This window comes from Vidua macroura, chromosome 2, assembly GCF_024509145.1.
Source record: "Vidua macroura isolate BioBank_ID:100142 chromosome 2, ASM2450914v1, whole genome shotgun sequence".
NCBI classification, from domain to species: Eukaryota; Metazoa; Chordata; class Aves; order Passeriformes; family Viduidae; genus Vidua; species Vidua macroura.
The window spans coordinates 71640382-71668069 of NC_071572.1; the positions used below are offsets into that span (position 1 = coordinate 71640382).

Sequence of the window (27688 nt, forward strand, 5' to 3'; positions counted from 1 at the left end):
TTGTCTATTCATAGTCTTTTTCTAGCCAAGAAGGTAGCTATTTTTCCTCATCATTCTGATAGAAAAACAGAATATAAAGAGCAGAAAAGATTTTTCCAAGGTCACTCAACGTGTCTTTGGTGATATGGGGAATTCTTGGAAGCTTTTATACCCAAGCTGAATCACTAGACTTTGCTTTAAAATCCCTTTTCAGTAGTTTAAGTAGTAGAACTGGGATAACCCTACCAAAAAGAGAGTAATTTTTTCAGTCTTCCCTTTTTGTGTACAGGAAATTATCACAGCAGAGGCCTGGTGCAGTCCCATGATTAAATGGCAACGCCCACTTACTTGACTCTTAAATACTTAAAAAACATTGTAAATTATTAATTACTCTGTGCAAGAAATGACAAAATAAATCGGGAGCTTTTTAAATGCTTACTTGAACACAACTTGTTTCAGCACATACAGTGATTTAATTATTTATTAACTCTTATTAATTCAAAGCAGTTAATTCCATGAAAGCACTGCTGTGAGATTTTTTTAAAGTGCCAAACCCTGGATTATGTATCCTCTCTATTTTTATGGAGTTTTGAGTGTCTGAAATCATTGACAAAACTGACATTTGGTGATTCTGAAACAAACCGAAAAGGTCACAAACGCCTGCATCTTCTCTTTGCAGTAACTTGGGCAACTTTACGTGTTTTCAGGAGAGTTATAGCTCTATGTGACCCCACTGCATAACTCATTCACCTGCTCTGGGAAACTGGGTAGATCTTCATTTATGTTTTCCTAAGACTGTTAATTTTCTTAATCATGGGAGAGCATGAATTAGCCCCACAGGTTTCAAAATAAACCTGCTTTTACTTAAGCCCTTCTCTGTGGTTTTTGAAAAATTATGGATTTTAATAACCCTTCTATTTCCTTATGTCAAAATAGCATGATTTCAATTAACAAAAAAATCTTCACAGAATTAATTTTCTGCGGTCATGCTGTCAAGAACCATGGGTTGTCTGTTGTGAAGTTGAAGCTCTTAAGAGCAGCACAGTGAAAATGTGTTTTATCTCAAATGTGGCAAAAAAGAGAGTTATCCCCATTATCCAAGACCTTTCTTAATAGTCTGGGCAGGACTGAGATGAAAATTTCAAGTTATTTGCCCACTGCACAGTGTGGTTTCTGTGGGCCATACCTCAGCTGTGTCAAGGGCTATTTATGTTGCCTTTAAAGACAGCTAAACCACTCATTAAGGGATTTCCATTGAGGTGAATAAAACAGACTAAATGTAGCCACATCTGGGCCACTGAGCTGCCACAGTTTGTGTCTGCAGGGTGGCCATGTGAAGTCTAGAGCAAGGTGGGAAAAAAGTAGTTCATGGATCTAAGAGAGAAAGAGATTTAAGAGATCCCTTTATCTGCTCTGTGCTGCCTGTAAGGCAGCTCCCACACCTGTCCTTTTGTTGGTGCCTGGTCCATGGTGTCTAATCCTGTACTTTGGAACAGGTTGCTAAACAGTAAGTTCTCTTCTTGCAGAATGAAGTGTTTCCCTGCTCAGGTAGTCTTGGGATGGTGCTCACACCTACCAACAGTGTCACTGAAGGTAAAGAGACATCAATTGAGGCACACTTGCAAAGCTCACTGGGGTCCAAAATTAGACAGAAAGTGTCTAGATGGCTCCAACTCAGTGTAGGACATTGCAGTAGATGATATGAAGTAATTAGTACTGTAGGTGTCTCTTAGAAGTGTTACTTTCATTTTTGAAACGTTCCTGACATCATGGAATAAGTGTTTTGCTGCTGAATGGTCCTGTGTAGGAAAAAAGTCAATTTCAGGCACACTCACAGGGACTTCTGTGCGAAAGTATTATTAGGTAGCTCCTGGCACTACTGAGGGTTTAGTGTCACACTGTAGTCATGGGGAGGGAGAGCTTGGGGGAGAGCTGCATTGTGCATCCTGTGAGGAAAGTGGATTACATAAAATCGTCAGGGAAACGCTAGTTAGAGATTTCTATTGTGTGGGAAGCAGAGTGGTGCTTTTCACAGAACACACGCCTGTCTTGGAGAGCTGAAAGGTACCAACACTTGAAATAACACGCTGGGGAGAAGGTCTCTGTGTGGTTCCTTAGGTTACATAAGCAATACATGCGCATGAGCCTTTTGCCCCAAAATTCAAGGCTGCTGTGAAGCTCTCCTAGCAGAGCTGGCTGCAGGATTGCTAAGGACACGAGACATGCTAACAGGGATGCTGTGAAGTATTTTGTTAACAGATCCCAGCCATTCCACTACTGAGAGGCTGTGAGTAGCTCTTGATCAATACCGTGGCTAAACACACCAATAGTTTTTATTTGGGGAAGAGCAATGTTCACCTACCTGTGTAATTTTACCCCTAAAAATCCAGCAGAATTAGCTCATCAAACAGTGGTAATGTCCTTGCTGAACTAAAAAAACCCCACATATTAGTCAGATCTTCTCCAAGTGCAACTTTTTTTAAGCTTCATGGTTGGAGAAAAGGTCATTGGGTAGACAGCAGCAAATGAACCATGCTGACTGATGACAACTGTCAGCTCAGCTGGCATCCTGGAGTATCCCTGATGGATTTCATCTGGACAAGAGGAGGAGTTAAGGCAGGGCTGTTCCTCATGAAAAGCTGTAGTTACCCCTGGCAATCGGATGACTGAAATTATATGGCCGAGGGCAGGTGCAGTATGCACTGGATATGTTTCTCTGAAAAGATGAAATCTCATTCTAAAGTAGAGGAACAGTCACGTTTGGCTTTCCTCACTCTGCATAGCAGCACAGGCCAGGATGTATTTTAGGCTCATTGCCATCATCAGTGTGCAGAAAATATTTCACTTGATATCCTCTTTTGATCAGATCCAAGCAGGAATGTTTTTCTCCATCAGTCTCCTGAGCTTGAAGGGGCCCTGCAGGGAAATGTGCTGAGAGCAAAGGAGGGCTGGGCTTTGACTGCCATACCCTTCACATGGGTCAGCACCTTTATTTCTCCACTTTTTCCACAGTAAAGACAGTTCTTCTATCTCCTCCTGCACTCCATCAAGTATACAAAGCCTTTTGTCCAGCCCTAGTCCTCTGGTTTGAAGGTGCTCTCTCTTTCTTCTCTGCCTGGACTCCCCAGTCCTCCCAAGGCTGTGTCTATGGATAGTACAGATCTCCTGTGTAACACAGGAGAGGTGACTTCTCATGTGCATTGTCACTCACAATTCAAGCAGAGGCTTGAATTGTGTTTTTCATGGTGATTTAACTCCTTCAGGAGTCCTGTGATTAATAACAGTTCACAGCTCTGAGCATGCTGAGTCCCTGGGCCTACTATCTACCTTGGTTAAACTTCAGTGCTTTTTTAATGCAGTATTTGGTTGCTGTGTGAAGGCCAAAAAGAGGCTTTTCCAAATACCAGACTACTGTTCGATTGGGTTTTGCTGCTGTGGCTTCTGTTTCAGGGAATTCTGGGATTTTATGTTTGTTTTAACCTAAGTGTATTTGCATCTCTCGTGCTGCCTCTTATTTTCAGTGTCTGTGGTGGATGTTGCCATGGCCTTGTGTAGGGTTTCCCACTAGAGATCCACAAGTTTCCCAAACCAGCAAGCTGGCACAGAAATTCCTGGCAGCACATGTTAGAACTGAGAATGAAAGTTCTCAGTGCAGATGATAACCAATCATCGTTTAAGTATTTTTGTCTAAGGAGGGGCTTGTTCTGAGAGCTCTGTTTTTCTCTCTTTAACTTTCACGTAGCAAGGAGCGTGCAGCTGGTGCTGGTTCAGGGGCAGCAGCTGGCCTCGCAGGTGGACACCATCGGGAGGCATGGACTACAAAGGGACCATCATACGAGGACTTGTATACCCAGAATGTCGTCATCAGCATGGAGGACCAGGAGGATCTGAACCGGTCTGCAAGTGAAGGAAAGCCAGCCAGAGAGAGACCCATTTGGCTGCGGGAGAGCACGGTGCAGGGGGCTTATGACCCTGATGAAATCAAAGATGGTAAGAAATTCACAGAGCAGAAGTACTGCTGGGCTTATAGCCTTTACAGTGCTGTCAAGAACATGTTCTGCTCTGTGTGTGTACAGCTGCTGCTCCCAACACTGGAGTGTCTGCTCCCCTCTGCTGTGCAAAGCCACCTGTGTGTAGGCAGATGTAAAAATTCCTTAAATCCTGGATTGAAATCTAGGTCAGTAAAGCTGAGCTGTCCATGAAATTTTGTGGGGGCTTCTAAAATGTTACATAGCTATTGTCTTCTACCTTGAGAGCTTATTGCTTCTAGATGAAGGTCTTTCAGTTTCATCTAGAAAGCTGTCTCCCTAATAGGTCACTGCTGAAAAATAATATTTATTAATGTTCAGTGACCCTGAAGTCTACTAAATCTACCAGCACTGTTTATATACTCCCAGTCTTCTTGATAATTGTTTCTCAAAACTTGTTATATATGAAGAATACTCAGAAATACAGCTTTTGGAAGTACAGTAGGAAGGTCTGTCACCATGACAGGTGAGTCTTTATTCCCTTCTGTTTGTTTCTCATTATCTCTGCTTTTATTTTCATTCATCTGGTGTCAGGTTATCCACAGACTAATGGTCAAAATCTTATAACCATTAGTAGAAACATTCTGCGTTGGCATGTGTGCTTTTTAAGCTTCCATGCCAAAACTGGAAATGGAGACCTTTTATGATTTTTACAAGAATGAGTCAATAGATAGAGTAATTTTAGGATTATGGACTGAAACTGTTGATGCCCTAGCAAGAAAATAAGGTAAAAGGGAACCATGTGTGTGAGTATGTAACCCTGGAACTCATGCCATGATCAGGAGAGGAGTGGAGTACTTAGGTGTAGCAGAAGTGAAATGTGATATAATGGTCACAAGATACCTAAAGAATTTGTTCACATATAATACCTTTCAAGTGTATTATGAATCCCAAAACATTTTTCAAATCGATTAAGCAAAGTGAGATGACTGAACTGCTCCTGCAGTCTGTAGCAGGTGTTGTTGTTACTCACCAGCCATGGTGAGTTCTCAGCCCATTTTTCTGCTAGACATTCAATTCACCTGTAGTTTTAAATCAACTCCTTGAGACAACTTTTGATGTACACAGCATAAATGTTTCTCAAAAAATCACTGAGGGACATGGAGGTGGAATATCTCCTTACAGGATGGTGGCATCATTACTTAACCTCCTCAGCTACTGCAGATCAAAGAGGGAGCTTGTGGAAATAGCCTGAAATTGCTGCTTGCTGCAACATGTAAACAGGAAGGACAGAAACATGGGACCATTGACAGAAAGGATCACTGCTTGGATCTGGCAGAAACAGTTCTTGCAAGCAAGAGACAGCCCCTCTGAGCCTCAAAGTCAGCCTTTGTGGAGCTAACTATGGCTGTTGTTGTTTCACAGCTCTCAGTGTGATGAGCTATGATGTTATTTCACAAAGATGCTCTCCTACAGCCTTTTCTGCTCCACAGTCACAAGCAGTGAGCTGAGCACACGACTGCCAACATGATGCCTTTATTCTTCCTTTCTTTCAGGAATTTGGCAGTGCTCTAGTATTAGTAGTTGTAGCCATTACCCATTACTACAACTTTATTTACAGTGAAAACAGAATTCTGATGAAATTAGGTATGGTTCTTTTGGCCTTTATTTTACCACAGGAAAAGAGTGACCACAAAGTGCCCTGGCTTTTAGTGCTAAATGCAAAACTTACTTCCTTCACATTATTTTTTAATCTCAAGTTGAAAAACATAATCAGCACATTTCTGACTGGGGAGGAGAAAGACTTGGGACCTGCCTGCCTGGATGTGGTGCTGAAACCATGAGGGTTTGTGTCTTGGAGGAGTGGGCAAGTGGGTGCCTGTATGAAGGCAGAATGCCAGCACCTCAGCTGCAGCAATTGTTCATGGGCAGCATCTTTTGGTGTAAGACAGAAAGTTTGCCACAGGGAGCCTGTCCTACTTTTTAGGCCTTTTTTTTTCTCCATATTTAATTTTTTGTTCTGTTTTTGTTTTGTGGTGTTTTTTGAGGTTTTTTGGGTTTTTTTCCCCATACTGCCTGTAGTTCTTTTGGCACTCACAGCCCTCTCACCAAAGGTAGGATTAGGAGAGGTTTTCTGTGGGATGCTACTTTTTGAGCAGAATTTTACCTTTAGAATCCATGAACTGCAGACATCCTGCCTATCAGCCGTATTGAACCCTCCCAGCTGTTGTTCAGACAGGTTTTCTGAAAGAGGAGCACAGGCCAGGTTTGTCAGCTGGGACACTGCAGTCCCCTTCCATAAGAGCCACAGGGACTGTCTGGGCTATGTTTCAGCTTGGAGAGCAGGCACTGGTTAGTGCTGTGCTGTACTGCACAGCTGGACTGTAGGCTGTCAGCTGCATCTGCTCCATGCCATCACCATCTTCCTGTAAGGAGCTTTTCCCCTTTCTGCCTGGTATAGGTACACCTCTGAGCTCACCAGGCATGGCTGCTCTAAATGTTGTTTTATAACACATGGTTTCCACATATTCTTTGCCTGGATCCATTTCTTCTCTGTGTTCATCCTTACAGGCAAGGGAGCTCAGCAGGATAGGGCCTGGGCTTGGGGTCTGTATTTTAAGGATTGGTTTGCTTTCTGCTCCGCTGTAGTGCCAGAGGAGGACACCTCCTTGAGGAAGTCTTTTCTAGGTGCCTGCCCATTGTGCATTTGTTGTCTTCACTTGCAATGTGCTCCTGGTCAAGGCTTCCAGCTGGGAGCCATGGTGACTCTAGGCCTCCCAGCTCCTAGGAAATGTCAGTACTTGCTCTGCCATTATAAGACATAATTGTCTCTGAATTTCAAGGGAGAGGAGGAGTTGGCATAGAGAAAGGGTGTGACTTTGCCAGCTGAGCTCAGTGGCAGTAATTAATGAAGGTTAAGAAAGCTTTCAAGTCCATCACACACTGGAGGATGGTGAGGAAATGCTCATTCCCTTGTGTCCTTTGCAGGGGGCCGGGATCTGGATGCGTTCCAGGAGCGTGAGGAGAGCCGGGCAGTCCTGGATGACAATGAGGAGGTGATGCGTGCCCTGCTCATCCACGAGAAGAAGACACCTTCTGCTTCCACCGTCACTGTCAGCGGTGCCGCTCCTCTCTCCGGCGGCAATGCGAGTGACTCCGAGAGCGAGACGAGCGAGTCGGAAGAGGAGTCCCCTCCCCGCCCTGCTGCCACGGCCACCACAACATATGGGCTGGAGGAGGAGGAGGAGGATGAAGAGTTTGAGGTGGTGGCAGAAGACCCCACTGTCACAGTGGCTGGGCGCCCGCATTCTTACAGCCAAGTGAGTCAGCGCCCTGAGCTGGTGGCCCAGATGACACCAGAGGAAAAAGAGGTTTACATAGCCATGGGGCAACGCATGTTCGAGGACATGTTTGATTAACTGGTCCCTGCCGGGGCATTTTTTAAAGGGTGACTTTTTAAGGCAGAGACTCTTTAGCAGAACAGAAGACTGGAGCGCATCTTCCCTCTCCTGTGCACAGGCAGGGTCACTGCAGCTCAGCACTGCTAATCTCAGGCATCCTGCTCGCCAGAGCGGGGGAGCAGCAGAGCTGCATGTGCCAAAACACATAGGGGAGGACGAGTCTCAGAAGTGAGGATGCTTGCAAGGTAAAAATCTGCTTCAGGGTGCCCTGCACAGGTGCTGCTTTAACCTTCTCCAAGGCCCTAGTAGCTCTTTCTCCCGATGGCTTTAAGCTGATTTTTGTTGCAGACCCCAGTGATGTCCTCATCCCTGCTCTCAGGGGACATAAAGGCTCCATAGTCTGAGCAGAGCGCTCTGTAGAGGAGGATGTATGTAACGTACAACTGCCTATGCTCAGCGAGGGGAGAGTAGAGGGAAGTATTTGCTGATGGCAAGCTCGAACAGGGCTTGTAGCAGACTCTCTGCCAGCAGCCACTGGCCACCAGAGTGGCTCTTTCTGAGCAGGCCTGTAGGCAGCAACCTTTTCTTGCTCCCGTTCACTCCCTACTGGGACTCAGCACCTCAAGGTCAGGTGTAACTTGAAACAGGCAGAGTGAAAGCCTTGGCAAGCACATGCAGTCAGTCAATTCTTGTAAGTGTAAAAAATGCCCTCCATGGATCTGAGCTGCAAGTGCTCTGACTTGCCTGGAGAAACCTTCATTTTCCAATATTGCTGCCTATTGCTTCTGCCTAACCCTGTCCATGAAGACATGCAGACAGTTCACAGTGGGCAGAGCTGCTGTCAGGCAGTGCCAGAGAAGTAGCATAACTAAGTTATATTTGCAATCTCACCAGGGCTATATGATTTTAAGAGGAATTATACAATTTTGAATTCTGCTTGGCACACTCTTTTACCACAGAAAGACATTTATCAGTGCCTATAGAGCAATATAATGTTTTTAATGTTTTTCTCTTTCAATTGAAAATGTTGCTTTTTTAAAATTGTTGTGTTTTCCTACACAGTGCTACAATAAAACAAAATTATAAAAGAGTTCTGTGTTCCAGAGAGTAAGGGCAGCATTATGTGCTGTTCCACTTATATGGGCGGTACAAATTTGCTGCTCACTGAGACTGTAAATCTGTTTTATACTAACCATGCTTTCTGTGTTCTGCTAACCTTGTAATGCTTCCTTTGTGGTTTGATTTTCAGCTTCTCAATACTCTGAATCCCCTCCTTTTTAAATAGTGTTTTGAATTTTCTTTTAAGTCATTTTAAAGAGGAATAAATAAACAAAAAGAAACTGCTCCCCTTTGTCATGTTTCGGTTTATCTTGTGCCTAGTTGGGAATATTGTTTGGTTCTCATTTTGATTTATTGGATTCAAGGAAAAAAAAATAATTTGAAGTCTCCTTTGAGAGGACCATTTGAAATCCCACTGCACATTGTTTCTCCTTAGCAGAGGTTCCTTGAATGCCTCCTGGAATCTCCTGCATTTCCAGGACGGATGTTTCATTACATCAGTGCTATGTAAAAAACAGAGGCTGCTTTTGATCACCGCTTCATTTCTTTCCTCCTTCCTCAAGGGAAGCATAGGCTGATGGTAGAGGACTTGCAGACATAGTACTGCTGGTTAAAATGGTTTTCTTGTGTAGACAGGCTTCCAAGATCTTGTATCAAGCTTCTAGATATCAAGTCACAGAGCTGATAAGTCAGATTCAGTGATCAGCTGGCAGAAAAAAACGTGCTGTACCCATTCTGTCTAGATTTAATCTGGCTGAATTTAATATTATCACTGGAGAAAAGCAGGTAGATTTAGAAGGAGCCGAAAGGAGAAACTGAGAACTAATCCTGAATACAGAAAACTGCTCATGCTCTGAACTCACCAGGACCGTATACTAAGTTTTCAGTTTGCAAAATCAAGCTGTAGGTTTAGTAAAGATGAAGTGAAGAAATACCCAGCATAAAAATCTATAAAGTAGTGCTTTTCTTAATAAATACATTTAATTGTGGCTTGTGCAGTGGTTGCAGTTTTTGTCATTCAGCAAGGCACATCCTGCACATGGGGAAATCAGAGCAGTGGTTGTGGGGTTTGCCTTCCATCTCTCATTCACCACGGGATGCAGCCCTCGGGAGGACTGGAAAGGTCAAAGGTGCAGGAGTAGATACCATAATTGTTTCCTGCCCTCTCCAACAGTTCCTGGCATTAGAAAGGATGGCTGCTCTGCTCTGTTCCAGCCATTTCGGGCTCTTGAAGGACAACCGTACACTGCTGCTTCCCTGCCATGACAAGCACGGCTTAAATGAACAGAACACACAGTTGATAGTGCCCTCTTTCTCTTCCTGCAGCTGAACAGAGCTCTGCACGCATGGCAGGAGGGAAAAACAGCCTCTGCAAGCAAAGCCAGGCACTGCCAGCAGGTTGGTGGTAATGGAAGGGTAAAGCCATCAATTCTGAGGAAGGCCCAGCCATTTCCCCTGCCTGCTGGACCGCGTTTGCTGCATTAACGCTAACCCAATAATGCTGTCAAGCCTTCCTGGGTGGATGTTCTGTCTAACTCCATCCAAACCAGTTTCTGCATCTGCTTCTGACCTGAAGTGCATTTTATCCCATGAGTGATACCTGAGAGTCCCAAGAAGTGTTTGTACAACACTCTCAGGCGTATGGTGTGATCGTTGGGCGTGTCCTGTGCAGGGCCAGGAGCTGGACTTGGATGATGCTTGTAGGTCGCTTCCAGCTCAGAGTATTCTATGGTTCTGTGGATGTACATGAGGGTAGGGCACTGGAGCTCTCTCTGGAAAGAGAATCTCTCTTTCTGAGGCTGCTCGTGCTCTTCTTCCCAATGGTCAGAGATGCATCTCCCAGCTGGATGAGTACTGCATCTGTTCCTGCTACCACTGCAGGTCAAGAAAACTGCAGTGGAGTTACGTGCTCCCTGGCCCAGTGCAGAGCAGGCCAGAGCAGATTAGCTAAGCTGTTGATGGAGGGAATATGCACTGTCAACCCTGAAGAACAGAAGCATTACAATCTTTTCTACTAAGCTTCAAAAATTGGCTTCCCCCATCCAACTCTTCCTGTGCTGCTGCCTCCTTCAGACTTGGATTAAACTGACTTACTCTGTGAGAGTAAAGGGATTTGAAGATCCCTTGGAGGAATCCTAGAGGACAGAAATATAGCATCACCTCCTTCCTGAGACATCTTAGGGGCTGTCCCTCAGTGATGCCTGCAGTGCCAGGACATGCTGTGAAGTTTAAGAGGGCCTGGCAGGGGAAGCAGCCTGCTGTGCTTGGGTCTCTGTCTCCCACTGAGCCTCCCTAGGAAGAGAGAGAATTGTCTCAGGAATCAAATGCAAGGCAAAGCCTTCATGGAGACGGAAAGGTTATGATGAGGTGGAAGGACATGTCAGCAGCAGGGCGAGCCAGCAGGCCATCCAGGGGGGCGGGCTGCGGGGGCAAAGCAGCAGGAGCCCTATTTCTCTGGTGTGTGTCAGCATAAATGAGGGAGGCTTTGGGCCCTGTCCTTTGGAGCAGGGACATGTCACACAGTGCTCCAGGTTATTGCTCTGGGCTGTCCAGGACTGGTACTGCTTTATCCCACTGGAAGCCTTGGGCTAGGTAACCATGCCCCAGGCTTGTTCACAGGAGGCTTGGGAATATTGATCTGAGCATAGACAGCCAAGGATTCCTAAGCATCACAATAGTTTAAAGTGTATTGACTGTGAGACAAGTCTCCTCCAGCAGCAGAGGACCTGGGGCTGAAGAGTAGCTTCTCTCTGCTGAGCTGCTTCCAGAATAATGATCAATATTTACGAAATCCAAGGAGATCATCACTCGTACAGCCTTGATAGGAGGTGTAGCCAGATGCTTGAATCTGTTTAAGATGTGAATCCACAGAGAGGCCACTGCTACAAGGAGTGGCAGCCCAAAGTGTGGGGAGCAATGTCTAAGTGCTGGTGCTCTTGGAAAGCTGCCTGCCTGCCTGCTAGCAAGCAGAGAGCAGAGCACCAGCAGCACCAGACTGTTCGGGACTATAGTCCTGTCCCTGTGGCAGAGCTATTTTATCTCTCTTTCCAAGTTATCCAGGGAAATCTAGGCTTTTGCCTGTTTGGGATACCTAAATGAGCTGCCAGGAAGCAGTTTCTTATTTACCAGCATTTAGATTGAGAGAGAGAGAGAATGAGCCTAATTTACATTCAAACAAAAATCAGACTTTGGAAGCACCTGGTATCTCATTAAAAAACATTAAGGACAATGAGTATTAGTGCAACCATCCTGAAACAGCAGTCAGTCTCTGAAGAAGATGCTTTCAATATAATAGGTATTTTTGCTTAAAATGTGTTTATGACCTAAATATAATTTAATTTCCATGCCTTTGAATGGTGTGATGCTAATGAAGCAGGCAGGGATGGCAGAGAGGAGGCTGAGGCAGCCGCATCGGAAGCAGCTCCACTGCAATGCGTTAGAGCCCCTGCATGTGCTTCACCCCGGCTGTCACAGCCACCAATGTGCCAGCCCTGCCCAGGGCTGGCCAGGCAGCAGGAGGAAACCTTGGGCTGCTCTGCCAGAGACACGGGCAGGGATCCAGCTGGGAAATGAAGGCTGATCAAGTGCTGTTCCACTAGCATTAATGTCTGTGTACAAAAAAAGGTACATCTGGCAAGGAGGAAAAATCACATCTCATATAGATGTGATTAAAGCCCTGACATACTGCTTGTGCTTATTTTTCACCTGGGATCTGTATCACCAGCCTCTGCCATCCCGTTACCTGCTGGAAGAAAGAGGGTAAGCAGTGGTAATTTTGCAGTGAGCTAAAATTGTGCATAGAGCTGAGAAGCCTGGCTCAGTTCCTCCTGGTAAAGAGATCCTCCTAGTCTTAAGCATTTATTTTCTGCACTTCTGACAATGGAAGTCTGCCTGAGCCAATGCCAAATTTGCCATGCTCTGGTAGCACAGTCCATGCTTTTGCTATTTTCTTATGGCATGCATTGTGGGGTGACAAATATGTCAGACACCACTAATGTTTGTGACTGGCTGGACTGGGTGTGCTTTAGGTTGCAGTGTCTGAACCAGCCGTGGCCCATGTGAGGCAATGAATGCTTGGGTCATTTTGGTTGGATTATCAATACCTGCTCTTTGCAAAGGTGCTGGTTGTTGTTCTCCCATCAGTCAGTGCTGATGGGCTGTCCTAAATTCAATCTGTCTGCAATCACACACAGGTGTCAATTTAAAGTTAAGCTTCAAGCCCTTTACAACCACCATCACCAAGCAGCTCCAGCTTGTGCCATGTCCACTCCTGGGACATGTGGCTCTCTTATCCCAGGTGCACCATGCAGGTCCCAGCCATGACTGCCTCAGCTTATGCCACATCCCAGCAGAGAGGTTTAATGAACGGTAGGTTTGTGTTTTCTCCAGAAGTGAGCTCTGACTGGGTTCAGGCTCCTGAAATTCCTGTAGTGTGTAGGAAACAGGCATCAGCCCCAGGCTGGTCACGCATTTCTGCTGCTTGAACTAAATGTGATTTGGTAGGAGTAGGTTTGATTTTTTTTTTTAACCCTTTTTCTTTTTGTTCCTTGGGAATATTTTGAGTTTCTGAATTTCTCATTTCTCATGTCTCCCTGCTTAATGAGGCTGTAAAATCTTGGTAGAGAGACATATCTGCTCTCCCTGCCCTGTCACCACAATTATTCTTCCATTGCCACACAGTGCTTTCTTCCCAGAAGATGTATGCTTTCAACATCTCTCAGTCCTTCTGGTGATGTCAGGAGATGAAAACTATTCCCAGTACAACACAGAAGAGTAGAGGGAAATGGAGTTAGAGGGAAATTGGGCCTTAAGAAAATGGTGCATCATGAGAGAAATTTCGCTCTGGCATACTCTCCCAGACCACATGGGTGCTGTATCCAAGCAAAGAAAAATAGAATGTGATGAAGAAAGACTTGGCTTATGGTGCATTTACCCTGGTGTATTCCCGTGCCTCTGAGCCCATTAGGAAGGGTAATATTCTCCAACTATGCCAACCTCTTGTAAGTTATATAAAGGTATCAGGAAGGTCCCAAGTTAGCAACCAACTTCAGCAGGAGCTTGCAGGTCTGTTTGAATGATCTGACTTCTGCTTTCCCCATGCTGAAAGGTTTGGTGCAAAAATATCTCACAACAAATAGTTGTGAAACTGAGCTCAATTGTGACATTAGAAAGAATCTTTTTCCTCTAATATTTCACCACAATTTGTGCTCTTATGTCTGTGTATGAGAAACAAACATAAAGGCCTGTAGGGGGCTGCCCAGCCCTCCTCAGACATGTTCCCCTTTGGGGGACAGATAAGGACTTCTGTATGGTTTAGGTAGAAGCTACTGCCAGGAGCAGCAAATGATAACTGGAGTTTTTGTTAACTAGACAGTCACATCATTGCAGCTGTCTGAAGTGTGGACTAAAAGTGCTGATGTCCACAGAACAGACATGGGTTCTTACAGCTGAACTTATGTCAAAATGCCAGATTTTCAGCTCTTCCAGTGTTGGGTTTGTTTTCCTTTAATTCTTTGCAGTTTTTACTTCTCAAGCACCTTTTTGGTGCACGCAGGTGCTACCACAAACTAAAGACCTCCTTGAGGCATTGCTAATTCACATGCTAATGGTATCTGTCCCAGGAACGGTGTGAGGCAAGACATTAGAAACACGGAAGACAAGCCAGATGAATATTGTGGTCAGCAGTGCATTTGTTCAGGTGGTCAAAGCCAGTGAACAGGAGATGAACAGCTCCCTGTTTGCAGAAAGTGTATATGGCACTCCAAGTCTGCAGTGAACATAAAAACTGCTTTATGCCTAAGTCAGTAATAAAAAGAGCATCAAGACTGGAAGTCCATGTTGGGAGGGAAATAAACTGTGCATTACTGAGGGATTATTTATGTTTGTTGAGTAGAAAGTGGCAGTAAACCAGAACCTCTCTCTGTCCCATATGCAAGACCCTTTGGCACCTGGGGATGTAACAGTGAGCAGAAATGGGAAGCATTCTGACGTCACAGCTGCGGATGGATTGATCTGCACAGGAAATCCAGCACTTTTTAGCACTAGAAGAAGCCAAGTGTTCAATGAGACCAGTGCAGCCTGTGCTGTAGCAGTGACAGCTGCAGAAGCACAGAGAGAGCTGTTGTGATTCAATACTCATGCTTGTCCTCTCTGGTTTTTACAGGAGTCATGGCCATGCTGCAGGATTCATGGAGTGTATTACCAGAAAGAACTCTACGTAGAATGTGGTCTACTGGAGATGGTTACTTTCCTTCCTTCCTGGCCTGGCCACTTCCTGCTCCTTCCTCTTGTATTTTGAAAAGGAAAAATATGAAAAATAATGAATTTTCCCTTTAAACTGAGATAACAAAACAAATGATACTCAAGCCTGCAGCTTAATGGCAAGGAATCAAGGAGAAAAAGTGTTTATAAATGACTCTCAGTCCATTTTGCTGATAACTTTTCCTCACACCAAGGGCTGTAACTCCATAAAATCACAGAATCTCAGAGGGCCTCACAGGAGAGCAGGAGCTGCATTGCTGGAGTATGGGTGGACTCTCCAACCCATCCCAAGGGGACAGAGCAGGGGGCTCCTATGCACATTTCTGAGGCACTGCATGAAAACTGTGAAAGTATAGAGGAAAGTGAAGAAGTATCAGGAGAGCAATAAACAGGGCACTTATCTCCTCCTTAATCACAGCCCAGCCTTCAGGAGGTCTGCAGGGAGAACTAATGGATTAAATACAGGTATTAAATGAAATCTTGGAAACGTTTCTCTCACCTGGCAGGACTGAGAAGCTGATGGTTATGAGGGAGTGCTCCCAGTGCATTCGAGCTGTGAGAGGCGACCAAAGGAACTGGGAGCATGGCTGACACTGTACAGCCACAGGATTTAATAACCTGGGCTTTTGCTGTTACCAGGGGCAATCTTGAAATTTTCTGAATACATCCTTCAGCAATTCCCAGGTGGACTAAATGAGGTGCTCCTTCTCAAATTGCTTTCCACCTGAGGAGGTCAGACTGTTTTATTTCACTTGCTGCAATGCTTGACCATCTCCAGATTATGGGGTATGCGAGCGAAGAGCTGCAGCTCTTCCGCAGCCAAAGACTACAGCAGCATCCCAAGGGATGCCTTGATCACTTACTGGTATGACCTGCACAAAACCTTGCATGAGTGTCCTCAAAATGCTTGTTTGGGTCTCCAGGTGCCCTTCTGTCAGAAGGAAGGCTCCAGAATGCGTGGCTGAAGATGAGGGGTGATTTCTGTCCCGGTGCCACGGAAGGCTGAGTGCAGATGGGAGCTCACCAGGAAGGTTTCAGTGAGTACAAGCACCGTTCACAACTGGGAAGTGGAGGTGGAACAACGTATTGTTAATTATATACCTTGGTGCAGTGGGGTTTAATGCTGGCTGCATTCCCAGGCCATAAGATCTCACCTTGCTTTCAGCAAGGATTCAGTAATCTTTCCTCCTCCTTCCTCTCCTAGGAACTCCTTTGCCTTAATAATATTAGGAAAAGCAGTGCTTTTCATAACTCCAGGGGTTTATCCGGAATGTGTGAAATAGAGCACTGTGAACTGTCCCTCAGGTGACTGTAGCTCAGCAGGGTATGAGGGGTTATCTGCTGTCCCCTTTACTAAGTGGATGGGATGACTGGAGTCCCTGCATGACCAGGTGGTTTATGAGCAAGTGCTCACAGGGAAGGCAGCTCTGCCCACAGCTGGAACCAGCACTGTGAACTCCACTCCAAAAATTAAGCTTCTAGTGCTGGGCAAAGCTAACATATCTGTTGGGAGAAAGGAAATCAGCTTTAATAAATGGTATCATAATTCAAAGTATTTTTTTAATATAAGGCTAAATTAAAGAAATACACTTCTGAGGGACAAATCAACACCAATCAGGCTAATCAAACTGTCATCTAAAATAATCCAACACAAGTAGAAAATCCTGTGTAGCTCAGTCATGATGCTAGTCATTTTATTCACTTTCAGAGTATAAAGAGAATCCTTCATCTTTGAAGTCAGTGACATTGGTTTCTCCAGCTCCTCCTCCCTTTCCTAGCACACTTCCCTTTGCTTTTGGAGGGTCACTGGCTGGGATGCCTGTCTCCCACAGTCCTCATGCCACCACTGCCTGAGTAAAACCTCAGTAGAAGTGATGCTTCACTAACACACACCATTCAGGCACTGAATTGTCATTAGGGGTTGCTTGATCGTTACTGGCAGTAGAGATTCCCCTTTACATTTTAGACAAAACTCACTGCTGGCACTGTACTGGCAGTGGAAAAAGGGCAGGTCATGAAGTGTAGCCAAGATCAGGGTCAAGGAGCTGGGCTTGGTGGCTGTTGTGGGACCATGGGTGACAGTGACAGCACTGCAGTGGCCCTGCCACTCAGAGCTAATGTCATAATTCAAGCAACAGTAAGTAAAACAAAGCAGCAGGGTACTATTTGCATAATAAGCTCCCCCTTTAAATAAGTGTTTGTCCTCAGACCCCTGAACTAACTCAGCCCACTGCTCCCACTGACAAAGCTGTGTCAGAACCATGACTCCCTGAGAGGCAGCCCCAGGTGAAAACAGGATGGGAGGAGATAGGCATTAGGAATTAACAGCTAGTTCATTCATCAGGCACACACAGGCTTTGCCATCTCCTCACCAGCATGTAATGCACACACAGTCCCACCACTGAACTCATTCACATTTTAGATCCTTGGCTTCTTTTGAATGCAAGTAACTTTTAGCTCTCTTCTTATTTCCCTTCTTTCATAATTTTATTTCTGAAATTAAGAATTGACATTTCCTCTATTTGTGGTCCTGAGAGGCAGTTACACCTTTGTACAGCTATGATCTACCTGCTATGACTTCTGGAACCATTTTCTTTCTACCCAGGAATCTCCAGACTCCAGAAGTGGTTTTGATCCATTTCTTCTGCTCCAACACCTCTATTCCTCTGATGTCAAGGAGAAGTCCATACACAGGAAGCTTCTTCAGAAACTCTCCAATGACCTGAGTTGCTTTTCTCCAGCTCTGGAGAGAAATGACAATGACATCCCTCATCTGTTACGTGATCTGTCAACTGGAGAGACTGTCCCTCACACAGAGGGGAGTTAACATGAGCTGAGGGATTCCAGCACATCTCAAAAGTTTTATCATAAGTCAACCTTCAAAAAGGATTAGATGCAGAAAATATCACTGTGCCTTTCCAGTGCCAGAGGCACTAGAGATGTAAATTTAAGGATGCAGTCAATATAACTACCTGAGATATGGCTTCGCAGGGGCACCATATCTCCTCTCCCTTTCCACAGTCTGGACTCTGCAAGTTCATCCAAGGGCTCAGCTATTCAGGTAAGCAGAAAAATCTCAATAACATGGAACATAACAGAGAGCAAAGGTGCTGCAGGGGCTCTGCAGATTGGTAACATGGACTTGGAAACATTCTTCCCTGTTTCTCTTGTTCCCACCAGCTCCTGTACACCCCAGTTCCCAATTAGCAGAGGCTTGTCCCAGTGCCACCACACAGCACTGCTCCCAGGCATGTGGCAGCGTGGCACAGAGGTACATGGGTTGTTCTGGAGTAACAGGAGTGCCATCAAACCAGATGCCTTTGGAGTTCATCTGGCTTTACACAGAGAATTGTTTCAAAAGCACCCTCATGTGCACTCTGCACAGAGCTCACTGGCCCTGTGGCCACTGGTTTAATTGCTGTGGCTCTGTGCTGTCCCAAAGCTGCCAAAGTGCTCCTGGAGCACAGCTGGCAACAGCAGCGATGACTGAGTTTGCAATGTAGGGCATCCAAGCCATAACCAGCCTGGATGTGAAGTGGCACAAGAGCCAGGTCCCATGTCTCTATCTGTAGAGCGGCACACTCACAGCCTGGACAAACAGCTTGTGAGAAGCTGGGATTTTATTATGTATTCAAGTAAGTGTGTCTCAATGACACCTGCTGTCCCACTTGGGTGACAGGCTTGGGTGGCACTGTCAGGTACAGACAGGGTTGCTGCAGGCTGCTTCATGGGGAAATCGATGCTGCAAGCTCAGGGGAGGAGCAGTTCCTCAGGGAAATGTGGGAAATCACCACTCAGATGTGTGACCTCTGGAGCCATGTGATCAAGCAAGACAAAACCCCTTCTTGTATGGCTGACTTTCTCCTTCACGCAGCCACCAAGAAGTCTCAGCTGTGATATTTTTCCAGCTGTGCTGGTGGCAGATGCCTATGGGTGGATTTTGAACTGGAGGGTTTAGCTGCACCAGTGCAAAATCCCTGCTGCAAACAAGGCTGATATCTGCATCTGCCTTTCATTCCTGCAGCAGCCCTTTCCTCTCTCCCCCTTCTCCTCTCTAATAAAGACATCCTGGCAAGCTTCCTGTTTTTCAAGAAGGCTCAGAGCTGCCAGTTGCCCTGGCTTTGGCTTGATGCAGGTCTCTTCCTCTGCCCCTATTAATTCCCCTGTAAATCGGATCATGATGAAAGGGAAACGGCAGTGTAATTTAATTGTCCTCCGAGCACAGTGCGCTGGAGAGAGGGATGCTGGCGAGGATAAGTCCTCATGAGATGCCTTTTTTATCCCTATATGTTACTTTGCAGGGGAAGGGGGACACTCAGCATCAGCTTCCTCTCACCATGTGCCTTCTCATAATGCCCAGGAATGAATCGTAGAAGTTCACTGTGACACAGCTTCCCCGAATTGGGAGAATAAGAAAATGGAGATGTCCCCAATCTGTACTGGATGTAGGGGTGGGGGGTGGGAATTAATTAGGCAGTTGTTGGACTGAGCTCTAAAATATAATGTGCTTCCTCATTGTGGCTGTCAGGCAGCCCCACAACTTGGCAGAGCACCGTTGGATCCCATCCTGTCTCCAGCAAGTTGGAGTTGGGGGTGGAAAAGGGATGGGGAGCAGAGAGATCTGTGTCAGAAGTGTTTCTGCAGAGAGACAGGTCCCTTAACACAGAGAGCAGGGGCAGCAGCGGGAGTCCTGCAGCTGCTGTGGGTTGTGAAATGGCTCTGGAACTTAATTTAAAAGCAGCAAAGGCTTGGGCACACGAACAAACCCCACTGGGTAGGAAGGCACAGCACATGAACCGAGCCCCAATGCTTCTGTGTCACTGAGCTCTTTCCCGCAGGCAACATGGTAACACATGATTTGGTAACACAGATTATTGGTACCGTTTTTCCATCAGGGCTTGCTGGGATGTCTGCTTTCCTAGGCATGGTAGCAGAGAGTTGGACAACTCCTCTGCTGTGGCTGAGGCACAGTGACATGTTGGCCATCTTGTCTTTTCTTGAGCTTTTCCTTGGGGACAGTGTTGACTCTTCCTCTTAAATTCCTAGCATTCCACTAAAACTTTCACAAGTTTCTAATCCTTTAGGGAACAGTGTCTAGCAATTAGAAAGCTGCATTAAAGTGATGTTTTACTGGGGATCTGGGAGCTGATATAGTGGGAAAGCTCAAGAAAGGTATTGAGCTGGAGTCAAGGGGCACTGGGGCTTTGCTCTGAGATGAATTTATTTCCAGAGGCAGATACTCTGACATGTGAGCTCATGTATGGTGGAAAGATCAGCAGCAGGTGCCTCCTGCATGGAGGGGGAGGACCCTGCACATCTTTCCTTGCTCAAATGGCAGGAACAAGACGGGGGAGGAGAATGGGGCAACCTTGATCCTCTTCACAGGAGCTGAGACTCTTAATTGCTGCCATCACCAGAAGTGTCACCAAAAGGGGTCTGCTGTTAATAATAGGTAACCTGAAACTGTCACCTGTACAATGTGCAGCACTAGTGGAACCTCTCAGCCCTTCAACCACTACTGGACACCAGAGACCATCAGCTGCATCAGGTGGTAGCTGCAATTACACACACTTCCATTTTCATGGTTTGGGTTCTTATGCCTTTCTGCCCTGAAATTCCCAAGCTGGTCTTCAGTTCCTCTCCCCCATCAAGACCAAAAGGATTTGCTGGTAAAATATTCCTTTTTCCACACTTTAAAATGTCTGGTGTAGAAAATGTACATGCTTCTTACTTGCCCTCCAGGTGTCTTGAGATTTAATTAATCCCAAGTCACATTTGAATATCTTCTGAGACAGAGGCATAACACGAATCCACTTGCATAGGAAAAGGCATGCAGATAATTGCTTCTGTGTCTCTTAGTATGGGGAGAATGTCAGATGGAGAGTCACTTCCTCACATATTTCTGATGAATTACTGTTTTCATTTAAATCCTATAAAAATTATGTAAGTTGGTGTGCTCTTGAAAATGTTGGGCCCAGAGTTATTGCTGGATCAGATACTTATTGCTGAACAGTGTTCAGCCTTCTGTAGGCTGCCTGTCTCTGCAGCTGAAAGAGGCCAGGTTTAGATTAGATATTAGGAAGAGATTCTTCACTGTCATGGTGGTGAGGAGCACTGGCACAGGTTGCCCAGAGAAGCTGTGGATGCCCCACCTCTGGAAGTGTTCAAGACCAGGCTGGATGGGGCTTGGAGCAGCCTGGTCTGGTGGAAAGTGTCCCTGCCCATGACAGGGGTGTTGGAACAAGATGACCCAAAACGTTTTGTTAACATCAGGGTGAGATGGACTGGTAAAGATCTCCCATGTGAAGACTAGTCCTCACCTGCCTGGATTTGGCTGTTCTTCTGACCAAAAGTGATAGGAAATGCTTTGCTGAACACAACCATTCTGAAATCCAGAATAAGATAAGAAGCAAGGATGTACCAGGTTCATCAAGTGACTTCATCTGCTCTGAGACTGAGCCCCGGTTCCCTGTGACTTCTCAATAGCTGTGTGCTCATGGCCACCACTTCCCTGGCTCCTCACCAGACTTTCTGGAGTAACTTTTTCTCATTTGGAGTTGACTGTCCACCTGCTAGGCAGCTCTAACTGGTTAAACCCAAACCTGTGTCTAAATCAGATTCCAGGTTCAAACATAGTCATCACTAAGGACACAACTGCTGAACAAGCAGAGTAAGAAAGAGATGCAAACCAGAATGGTAGGCAAATGCACTCAGATTTTGGCACCTGAGATATTTATAACCCATACTATTTACAGTGAGATGTCAAACCTAATTTGAAGATTAGCAAGTAGTCTTGAAACAAAACAAGCAGGAGAAAAAACAGCAGCAAAACCAGGTGTGAGGTGCCTCTGAGCCCATTCACCTGAAGGATGGTTTAGAAAGGATGACACGTCTGACAAACCCCTTCAGTTTCCATGTAATATGGAACTGCAACATCAGACAAACTAAAAATGCAATCTGATTTCTGGTGCCTGTAAGATTGAATCCATTGGTCTGCCCCATTTGGCCTGCAGGATGTCCCAGTCAGTCACGGCTTGTTTTTCTTGTAAGTGAACCGTGTAGAGAACTTGCCACACAGAAGTCCCTGCTGGGAAATCCTAGATAGACAGCAAGCACCACAACCTTGAAAGCTTAATGAGTAACTCTTTCTGTATGTCCTACACAAAGAGGATATCTTTGAGTAGGCCAAATTGAAAATACCATATCTCATTTTGTTTGAGCTCACAGCACTATTCTGTAGTGCTGTGTGAATGACAAATCCCTGAAAAAACACTCTCAAGGTGAGGATGTAATACATGTGCCTGTGTTTGCCATGAAAACACATTTATTTAGAGAGACTATTGAAGTACCAGAAAGAAATATTTGACTTGTCTCTAAGACGTTCTCCTCTGCACAAGAAGCAAAGTGTGGAACACAGTGCCCTTAGGTGAGGTTGTCTTATCTCACGTATTTGTGTACAATTGAGTTAACTCAAGGCTTACCTGATTTTAGACCTTGTATAAAGCTGTTGGGCCCAGAGTTCCAGCTTTGTGCCTGTGACTTGATAGCGCTGGAATCTGTGTGTCATCTTGAGTCTAAGTGCTTTTACTGGGATTTGGTGATAAAGTGCATGGAGTTTCTAGTACTTGCTGGCCAAAGGAGTTCACCTATTCTGCATAGAAATATGCACATTTTAATTTCTTGTCCTCATTGCTTGATGAATAGGTAGCCTTGGAAGGCAGAGCATCTCTGTTTGTGCCACTCCTGGCCTGCAAAGTCTGGAGTTGGAGTAGGGAACAGAAGTGAGCCTGTGGTCATGCTCTTGGCAGTATAGCACAGACTCACTGCCCAGGTAGCAGAGCAGCAGCAGGAAACAAGTGTGTCCAATTTCTGTACAGGATGTGATTTCCATACTCATCAGATAGTGGAAACTGGAATAAATAGAATTAATGATCTCTTGGGACCATTGCAGGCAGTGTGAGTCAAAGTTCTTTGGCAGAGAGCTGCACTTTCCCACTCTAAGTGCCTTGAAATGCCCTCACCAGATATACAAACAAGGAAAATTCTGCTATTATCCCACACTTTCTCCAACCATCTTCCACATCAAATGCTCACAAATGAATGAAAGATAAGATTGAAAGCAAAGGTGGGAAGAAAAGTTCAGCACTCCCACTGGAAAGAGAATGCTCCGGATGAATCACTGCTGAGCCTGGTGCTGCTCCTGAAGACTGATCAATATCCAGAGTAGTAAAGGGGTCCAGAAATCTGGCAGTTACTTAGGGAGGAGCAAGGTGCACAACAGGACCCTGTAATAGCTTGATATGCCCTGATCTCAGAATGTGTGCTGCTGTGCTCCAAGTAACAGCATCCTCAAAGGGATATATTAGCACTATAGGGTGACAAACTCCACAAGAATCCTGTCGCTTCAGTGTCCTGTTTCCCTGATTGTCCATTTTTAGCCTACAAACTCAGGGCAGTCTGGGGGAGTAGTATGCATGAGGTCACCTCTCTTCCTTGCTGAAGAGCAGTGATGGAGTTGGGAGGACTTGGACCTGGGAGCCCAGCAGCACTGGTCCTGGAATTAGACAGGGGGGAGATAGGAAACAGTCCCTCTAGGAGGAGAGACTAAATACATTAAGGCTCTGTCCTTTCCAGTCTTGCCTTCCCGGGAGCTGGGCAGATCCTTCGAGACATAGCTTTGAGTGCTGGAGTGCTCCTGGGACTATGGATCATGACTTACAACAAGGTCTGGTCTTCTCTGCTGATTACAGAGCCTTTGTAATTCTGACACCACCATGCCCCTCTCCTCAAGATCCCACATGTGTATCTCCTCGACAAATTCCAGCCCTGATTCTGAAAGGACCCACTGCTGAGGTGGCAGCTACTTATTAAAGGTCCAGTCTTCACAGTAGAAAAGGAACTGGAAAAGAAATTAAAAATTTAATTAATGCTACTGATGGTTCATAGAAGAAAATCAGCAAGAAACACCTTTGGTGTGAGACTGATATTAAACTATTTTTTAAATTACTTTTCCTCCTTTGAAAGCAAAAAAATAATTAACTGTGAAGTGCTGGCAATGTAATACCAGCTCTGAGTGGTGGTGCATATATTTAGCACTTTAGTTGTCCAGTTCTGAGATATCCCAGGGGATGGGGTTTATAACAAGTATATTATCTTCTCATCAAAGAGGTATTTTTTCATTTTAGAGGAAAAACATAGCTCAATAAATGATGTTCACCAAATCCCAAACTAATTGAAGTCAGGAAGGTGCTCCAGAGGCCATCCAGCCGAAGGCCCCACTACAGCAGGCCCAATTAAATCAGGTTATTTATAGCTTTGTCCAGCAGAGTCATGAATAGCTTCAAGAAGAGAGATTTCCTAATTTTTCTGGACTCTATTTCAATCTTTGATGACCCTTATAAGGATAAAGGAGCTTTTCCCATACCACAATTTTCCAAATTGCTCCCATCCCACCTCACGCCCGTTGTCTCTGCTACAGTGCATCTCCAAGAAAAATCTGGCTCCATCTTCTCTGTGCCTTCCCATTGCAGACAGCATTAAGATCCCCCAATACCTTCTCTTACATCTGAACAAACCCAGTTCACCCAGCTTCTCCCCGTACGTCACACACTGCCCTTCCCTAACCATCTTGGAGACCTGCTGCTGAACTCTATGTTAACGTGTTTCCTCACTGGGGAACCTCAAAATGGAGAAGATTCTCCAGGTACATTGTTAGGTTGGGTGAAACAAATTGATTCTGCAGTTGGAAGTTCCAAATTTAATGTTAGCAATAAGCCCCTGGCCTTGGGATAAGAAGTTTCCATCTCTTCTTCTGGCAGTACATGCCCATAACCAGACTGGGGATTTTGCAGTGTGGCAGAAATGCGTTGAGAAAAACAATAGTGTTTCAGCAGATAATTAAAAATAAAAATAGGTGTAGGTGTCAGATCAGCCATGAGTCCGAACTGTCACAGGTCCAAGCCCTAAATATCCTTTGAAATGCACACCCCAGCAAAGGAGGCAGCTGGACACACAGTTTGGATGCATCCTGATGTGAGCAGTGCTGCCAGTGTGGGAGCACAGCCCACTCCCATTCTGCAGGGTGACCAAGGCAGCAGCAGGTCAAGAGGCAAGAGGAGAAGCAGGTCTGGAACCCTGCACTGCACTCAGTGCAGGAGGGGATGTCAAGGTAAAGCTGCTTATGTGATGAAATCCCATCACATTAGAGCTGCAGGACTACAGGTACACAACCCCTGGTGTTCCACACCTCTTGCAGGCAGAAGAGAAAGACATGGGGATGGATGCACCCAGGTTGCTGGGAGCCATTTTGGATCCTTCTTCTCCATGCTGATCTTTTTCTCAGCAATGAGAGTTCAGCAGATCCCTTCTCTGGCACTGAGTGTGGGTGACAGGGGGCCAGTAACAGAGCCAGCGCAGGGGGTTTTCGGGAGCATCAGCTGAGCACGTTGACTTGGAGGCAGAAAGAAGTGCCAAAGGAAAATGAGGGATAGTGGAGTGCTCCCTCCCTGCCACCATGCTGCCATGCTGCTGCTGCTGGCTGGCAGCAGGGTTAAGTTTTTGTGTAGCTTGAAACAGCTTGTAAAATATTGTTAAATGGCTTGAAATTCTCAAGGTGATTTGGATCAAAGTGCAGACTTTCAGTACTTTCATTATTTATATTTGTGAGTTGATGGGTTTTTTCCCCCTCTTTTAATCAGGCTGTGACTTCCCATGTATTTCTGAGATAAATCACTCAGTTTAATCATTGTGTCATTTAGAAATAATCAAAGGTTGGCAGCAAGAGAAGATATTGCTATATTATGCATGTATATATACATATTCCATTTTACTCTAATGGATTGTTCCAGGTATGTGAAAGGCCCAGGACACTTGAGAGGCAGATGCCAACATAGAGAATGTGTTTTTACAGCAAAACCTGTTGTTCATGCTAAGTTGCCATGTTCAGAAGGCTAAATTATCAGGAGCAATTTCCATCCCATTGCTCACGACATGTGCACGGAGGATGCTTCTCTTCATAGCCATCTCTCATCCTCCAGTATTCACTCACTCAGAGTTATAGCTCTGCCATTTTACAACGTCAGAAATCCTCCTAAGAAGCTATTTGCAATGCATATGAGTGTTTTTTAATTTAACATTTGTTTTCAGGAGCAAATAGGCAATTGCCTCGAAAGAGTAGGACTAACTAACCCCACAGAACTCGCATTGGCCTCACATAACTCATCAGTTTGAGAAGACGCCCCGCATGGTGCTGACAATATTGTTAAAATGTCACCTGTTATTTATGCCACTGCAGCCAAACGTGACATTCATGGCTGTAAATGAGCAGCAGGCTTAACGAACAAGTGGAGAGGCTGAGTCCCCCGTGCCTACTGCTGCCCTTGGGCTGCACTGCCGGCAGCAGCCCAGCCCGGGGACACCCAGCACCTTCTGTGCTGCTGCCGCAGACTCACGTCTCATAAAGTTCGTGGCTAATTGAAAAGTGCTTACTCCTTTTTCACTCCAGCACTTAGTGCTGCCTCTGTGGTTTTTTGGAGGGAGGAGCAGCCAATGACCCTGCTGCTAATGAAGTGTTGAAGTTCGAACATAAAGAGGCAATTCACCGTAGGTCATGTATGGAAAATGCCTCTGCCTGCCCGGAGCTGTTGCTTCTTCAGTGCACAGGGTTTCTTTTCTGGCACTTCTGAAGCTAAGCTGCCAGCAAGGTATAAACTGAAAGGGATTCAATTACAGCCTGTCTACTCTTCATCAGGGGTGCCCAGGTTTCCTTGCCCTTCAAGCCACATATTAACCCGCCAGACAGTCCTGTGCTGCTCTGCACAGAACTGCTGATATCCATGGGTGCTGTTCCCTGGTGAGAAATGACCCATCTGCGTACCTTGCCTCACCTCCCAGCCCTCCACTGGCACTTCCAGACTTGGAAGTGGCTGTCGGGTCCCCAGCTCCTCAGGACTGCCAGACCCGGCAGCCCAACCTGGTAGCTGGGGCTTGGCTGAACACCAAAGTCCCAGCAAAGGAGTTGGATCCTACAGGTTTGGACCCAGCACTATGGAAACAATCTTACATTTGCAGGGAATAATGGATATATTTTCTTTTAGGATGGGTAAAAACAAGCACCTAAGACAGCTGGTTCCCTCTGTGGAAGCACCTGACAGATTCCTCTGGGTGCAGACAGACCACTTCTGAGCCTGCAGGAGTCTATTTGGTTCTTTCCAAGGACAATCTCTAGAGGTCAGCTACAGTCAAATAGTTGCAAGGAAAAATTTTAGTGTAGAAATAAGAACACTGTGTTTGAAAAAAAAACAATTAGATTCCTCCCAAACCCACAACCTGTCATTCTGTGAAAGGCTTTCTGGTCTCAAATCCATCTTAGTAAAGACAAGAAGTGAAAGTGACAGGCAACAGTGATTATTGCAAATCTTATTATATGTAACAAATGAGAATAACAGAAAGGCTAGTGGCTGTGCAAACAAGTCACCAGCTAGGAAAGAGACAGCTGATGGAAGAAGATAAAACATTAATGAAAAAATCCTGGGTTTAAAGATTAAGGGCAAGAAGGCATTATTTAAGTATACTAAGACCTAACAAAATCCTTACAATCATACAGGAGGATAGGATTCATAGGGACCTCTTGGACCATCAAATCCTCATGCTATCTGTACTGCCATATCAAACAATCTTCTGCATGGAAATAGTAGTATTAAAGTAGTTCTTTTTGTCCCCAGATTCCAAGGGATGGAGGAGAGTGTGGAAAGCATTTTAGAACCTGGTATTTTGATTGGTTATAACCTCCTTGTGATTTCATATTTAAACTTTTTTGTCGGCATTTCACACCCATTCTCTCTCTGACAAAAATGCCACTCATCAAGTTCAGTAACATCTCTTCCCTTTGTTAGCCCCTGTAGCTCCAATGTTAAAGGTGGCAGAATTACCAATTGTGATAACACAAAAAGAAGAAATATTCGTTGAATATTTATGTTGTGTATTTGGAAAGAAATGGGATGTGATCATTTCACAGGAAGG

At 45.3% G+C, this 27688-nt stretch overlaps 1 protein-coding gene across 1 annotated transcript in view; it reads left to right on the forward strand.

The window, feature by feature from the left end:
* Positions 1-8693, forward strand: part of GTF2E1 (general transcription factor IIE subunit 1) — a 48710-nt gene extending 40017 nt beyond the window's left edge. The window contains exons 4-5 of the mRNA XM_053969996.1: positions 3722-3969; positions 6936-8693. Of these exons, the coding sequence (XP_053825971.1) occupies positions 3722-3969; positions 6936-7366 (679 nt within the window). The 3' untranslated portion in view covers positions 7367-8693. The remainder of the gene's footprint in view (positions 1-3721; positions 3970-6935) is intronic.
* Positions 8694-27688: the final 18995 nt, after the last annotated feature.